Below are 4605 nucleotides of genomic sequence, written 5' to 3' on the forward strand. Positions count from 1 at the left end.
GTAAGTGATATAAAAAAATTTCCGGTATTTAGCCCTGAGAGGTTTAACCTTGACTTCATGACGGACGCCAGTTTACGCGTCGGACGATTATCATGCTTAAAAGCACATAGCAGTACAGATGCAATACACAAATAGCATACCTAAAATATACCAAATAGGACAGCTAGTTACGAATGGGCAGCGGGTAGGTACGGGCACATTCCCATGCATAGCGCGTTGATAGGGTAAAGTTATCTTACCTGTGAAGGTCTCTGGTCCCAGGTGCTTGCCAAGTATATATTTATTTTGCGTTTGCCTTCAACCTACCACCAAAGGAAGCCCAACTCAGTCTATCGAATGATTTTGCTTTCTGGCTGCCTGCCAACAGGACTGCGGAGATTCTACTCACAGTACCGCCTTACAGCAGCGCGCCTGTCAGTAGTCCTGTTCAAGCTCAGGAGGAGGGTTTTAAGCCTTTAAAAGGGCACGGCCTTGAGTTCCATTGCATTTTCTTCAAAATGGCAATCTCAGTCAAAGGCGCATACAAGTGTAAAAACCTCCCTTGAACGGCTCTAAGCAAATCCGTCACAGCATTCATCAGATTAGTGCATTTTGGGGGAAGCGGTCAGCGAGCTTCCACACCAGCCTACCATACAGACGTGAAACGCCACTTGTGGCCGGGAACATGGATGATAGTGACATGGTCAAACATGATGGCGTGATGTTATGTGGATAATCGATACATGGCCAGGGAGTACCACACCCAGCAAGTTCGTGCTTAGAAGATTATTTATTTCGACAACCATATCGTTCAAGCTGGTACGTGAACACAAAAAATATCATCCAACATCAAATAGTCCCAGATCTTAAGCACGCAGAGGCACCGGGAGTCCTCTTACATAGACGTAAACACCCTTATACGTAATGTCATATGGCACTCCTGGGCTTCGAGTCACTCCGGACCAGATCTGCCTTAGCCAGTCGCCTGTCAGAGCTTCGCTATCTCCTGGTCTTCCTGCCCGCGTCAAACGATGTCTTTGTGGTCGTTCATCTCCCGGTAGTGACTGAGGACCACCGCCAACCAGTACCAGGACACCGCCAGCACAGCCAGGACGGCCATCATGGACAGAACAAGGATGGTATTGCCGCCACTGATGATCACGTAGTAGACGCTGATACCGCCAAAGACGCTCTGAAAGCCCGTGACAATGCCGAAGTAGATGATCCACGCCAGCAGCATGCCGCGCACTCCCTTCCGCGCGCCGTGCACCAACAGGCTGTTGAAGAGGATGTGGATGGCGAAGATGGCGGTGACGACGGCTATCACCCACGGCTGCATGTGCTGGCCCGCCGGGCTGTGCTTGGAAGCAGCAAAGATCCACATCCCAACGCCGAACACGAAGGACAGGATGTAGTACGTGAGAACTGTGACGCCGATCGCGATGCTTCCATCGCGCAAGTTGAAGCAGCCGCAGCAGCCTTGGACGCCCATCCTGCCTGATCTGAAAGGCTGCACCAGTCAAAAGGCCACCAATGCGGCAGCCAGCTCAGTCCGCGCGGAAACGGCCCAGAACACGGGCGTACCACCCACCACCGGGGCCTGGGTACGCTCTGTCACTGCCGGGACCTCGGTACGCTCTGCCACCGCTGGGGCCGTGGTACGCTCCGTCACTGCCGGGGCCTCGGTACACTGCAACACTGCTGGGGCCTCAGTACGCTCTGCCACCGCTAGGGCCTCGGTACGCTCTGCCAGGTCTGGCGTGCGTTACGGGCTTTTAAGTGCATGGCCCTGTCAGGTAAAATTGCAGTTCCATATTCTACCACCAGGTGTGCAAGCAGTCCGGGCGGATGGACTGGGGCAGTGGCGCAGACAAGGAAGCCCAGGGGCCACGTGCCCGCTCCCCCGAGATGGTATTCAGGGTCCCGGCCCGAAGGACCGGGCACCCCAATGCCAGCCAGAGGGGCTCAACATATAAGGGGTTATACATTGGTCATACACCACTAGTACCACACAGTTAGCTTAGTGTTGGTATGTGCTTGCGGACTCATTTTCCAAGCAGGGAGAAAGCTTGGGGTAGCCATTTGCATTGGCCGGAACCCCAACGTCTGTCAGAGGCCCACAGTGCCTAACAAGGGAATTGCAACGACAAGGAAACCCGATTCGGCCAGAGACAATGTTCGACTAGGCCCGAAGAGAGCCTGGCGGGCCTACGGGGCCGACGATTAAGGGCTCGATTGGATGACATAAGGCCCCAAAGAGCCGGCTGAATTCTTCTTCAGGGACCCGGCCTGCGAAGTCGGGCCCTAAGCTGACAGTCAGAGCGCCCTTTGCGTCGATCGGTGACTCCCTGAGTCGATCATGGCCTGCACACACGCCAGGCGTCACCAGTACCGCACAGTCGGCTCCGTGTCGGTCTGAACCCTGTGGGCCCACTGCACAAGCAGGAGCAGGCCCGGGGCCCACGATTTGCATTGGTCTTTATCCCTGAAACAATGATTGGGGCCGCTGTGCCCGTCAGCGGCCCGCAGGTCCCACAGAGGCATCTGTCAGCAAGTGGCCCCGAGTCCGTCACGATACTCTTATTGGAGGAGGCACCACGAAAGAGGGATCCGAAGGGCCCTGGGGACCAAAGATCAGGGTATGGTTGGAAGGCTGAAATTGGCGGAAGGGCCCCGAAGGGACTAGCCTTAGAGCACCTAGCCAATAAGGACGGCCTTCCCGCCCCAGAGCCGTGGTCTCAAATGCCAGTCAGTGGGTCTCCTACATTGATTGGGGACCCGGGGGACCCGAGACTTACTCTTCACTCTGGTCGGTCAGGGAAAAGTTCACTTAACAAAGACGGGACCCCCGAATGACAGAGAGTCTTTTGCGCAGCCGGAACGTACCCCGCGCTGGAACGGAATGGCCCTCCGGCCCTTGAACGGGAACGATGATGTGCCCCCCAAGTGTTCTACTCAATGGGCCCCTTGCCCATAAAAGTAAGAGGTCTCAGTAGTGTTAAATTTGAGTAGATTGAAATGAGTTCAAAAAATGAGGGAAACCCATTTTTGCCGGAGAACATTTACTCTTGTGCAAAATCGACCAACGCAAAAAATTACATCCAAGGTTTTGAGCCTGTGCGGTCGCAATTTCAGGAGCAAGTACAGTGATGACCGGGCGTGTGTATTGCTGCAGCGGGGTGCGCGCTGTGCAACATTTGTGCAGCTTTTTGCAACTTTGCAGTTGCTTCTTCAGAGGCTTTCATCCTATTGCAACCAGTGGTAGCGGTCTTAGTGCGATACGTTGCCTTATTTGGCTGTAAATCGCTTTTGCAATATTCTGCAACCTTTTGCAAAAACATCCAAAACTACCCTACAGAAGCTTTTGCGCCTTGTGAGAACACTGAAATATCACTATAGGTGGTATAATGCGGCTAGACGGCGGCATGACCTGGACCGGCCAAACGACGGAGTTGGGGATTGGTCATTGAGATCGCCGGCGGGCGGCGGTGGGGCCGTCGCCGCGGACCTCCCGTGCGGTGAGCGGCCCGACTGCAGCGACCGGGACCGTGTGCCGGGCGGTCGGGGCGGCGGCAGGACGGCCGCTTCTCTCCGGCGACCCTGGTCGGCGTGGTGGCAGGACGTGTGACGGGCGAATGCCCACAGCTTCTTCTTCTTCTCACGGATGAACATCCGGTGCAGTACTAATGCCAGGTCTTAGTCCCTCCGCAAACTTTTCACAGACGCAGTGTTACATCAGTTATGAAACCGTCTTTAATTTGAGCAGGGTCGTGGTCATGGCCAGCAAAACTTTCAAAAGCTTGAATACGTTCCTCGAAATGTGTGCCTTAGGCGTCTTACCGCGACCAAGAAAACAAATCACACGTGCGATAAATAGCCTTCGCTCCCGCAGCTCTCGCAGTGACGGGTAAGTTTTATCAAGTATGTGGTGCTAAGGTAAAAAGTGGGCCAAAAGCGTCCCCTCTGTTTGCACCCTGCATTCACTTTTGAAAAACGGGTTAGGTAGCGAGAAGCTGTTGCTAACATTTAGAGTAACCACATTTTAGAAATATGCTCGTTTGATGAACGTTGCTGAATGTATTACGACACTAGAAACGTATCCGACATTTAAGAGACTCTGCTTTTCCGAAAGTTTTACAAAGCGTTGGCTACTTTTCCCTCTTTTACGGGGTGTGGCTGCTCCAAATCCAGAAACTGTGATTGCTTTGGGCTGCCGAAAGAGCTGTGAAGGCGGCTTCTCCGACTGAATGCATGACCACGGCCTTTCGCCTGGTCACTTGACGCCAAGCCCCATCACAACGCGCGCCTCGGCTCGCCTCGGATCCGTGGACGGACGCGGACGGCCCCGCGGTGAAGGCGGGGGGTGCGCCGCGCCCGTCTTCACGCGGACACATGCGTCTGCGTCGAAGACTGCGCAGGCACGCGTCAAAACAGGTGACTCACGCGCCGGCGAAAGAGACTGTGGTGACGTCACAATTAGCCAGTGGCGCCATCCGACCGGGCCGGCTCCGACCGCGCCAGCTGGCAGCGCAGTCGGGATTTCCCCGGACCGGCGATCGCAAGCTGCTGACGACGCAGGGACTTTCTCGGGCCGGTCCCGGCCGAACCTGGCGGTTGACAGGCACG

At 55.1% G+C, this 4605-nt stretch overlaps 1 protein-coding gene across 1 annotated transcript; it reads right to left on the bottom strand.

The window, feature by feature from the left end:
- Positions 1-988: 988 nt before the first annotated feature.
- Positions 989-1471, bottom strand: LOC119097827 (uncharacterized). The gene has a single exon (XM_037220782.1). It carries the CDS (start codon positions 1469-1471, stop codon positions 1004-1006), a length of 468 nt encoding a protein of 155 aa, XP_037076677.1. The 3' UTR covers positions 989-1003.
- Positions 1472-4605: the final 3134 nt, after the last annotated feature.

This window comes from Pollicipes pollicipes, unplaced genomic scaffold, assembly GCF_011947565.3.
Source record: "Pollicipes pollicipes isolate AB1234 unplaced genomic scaffold, Ppol_2.1 Scaffold_4478;HRSCAF=5271_pilon_pilon_pilon, whole genome shotgun sequence".
Taxonomy (NCBI): domain Eukaryota; kingdom Metazoa; phylum Arthropoda; class Thecostraca; order Pollicipedomorpha; family Pollicipedidae; genus Pollicipes; species Pollicipes pollicipes.

Bases quoted from the DNA above. Each gene is read 5' to 3' on its own strand.
- LOC119097827 (XM_037220782.1), bottom strand. From the start codon at position 1,471: ATGGGCGTCCAAGGCTGCTGCGGCTGCTTCAACTTGCGCGATGGAAGC.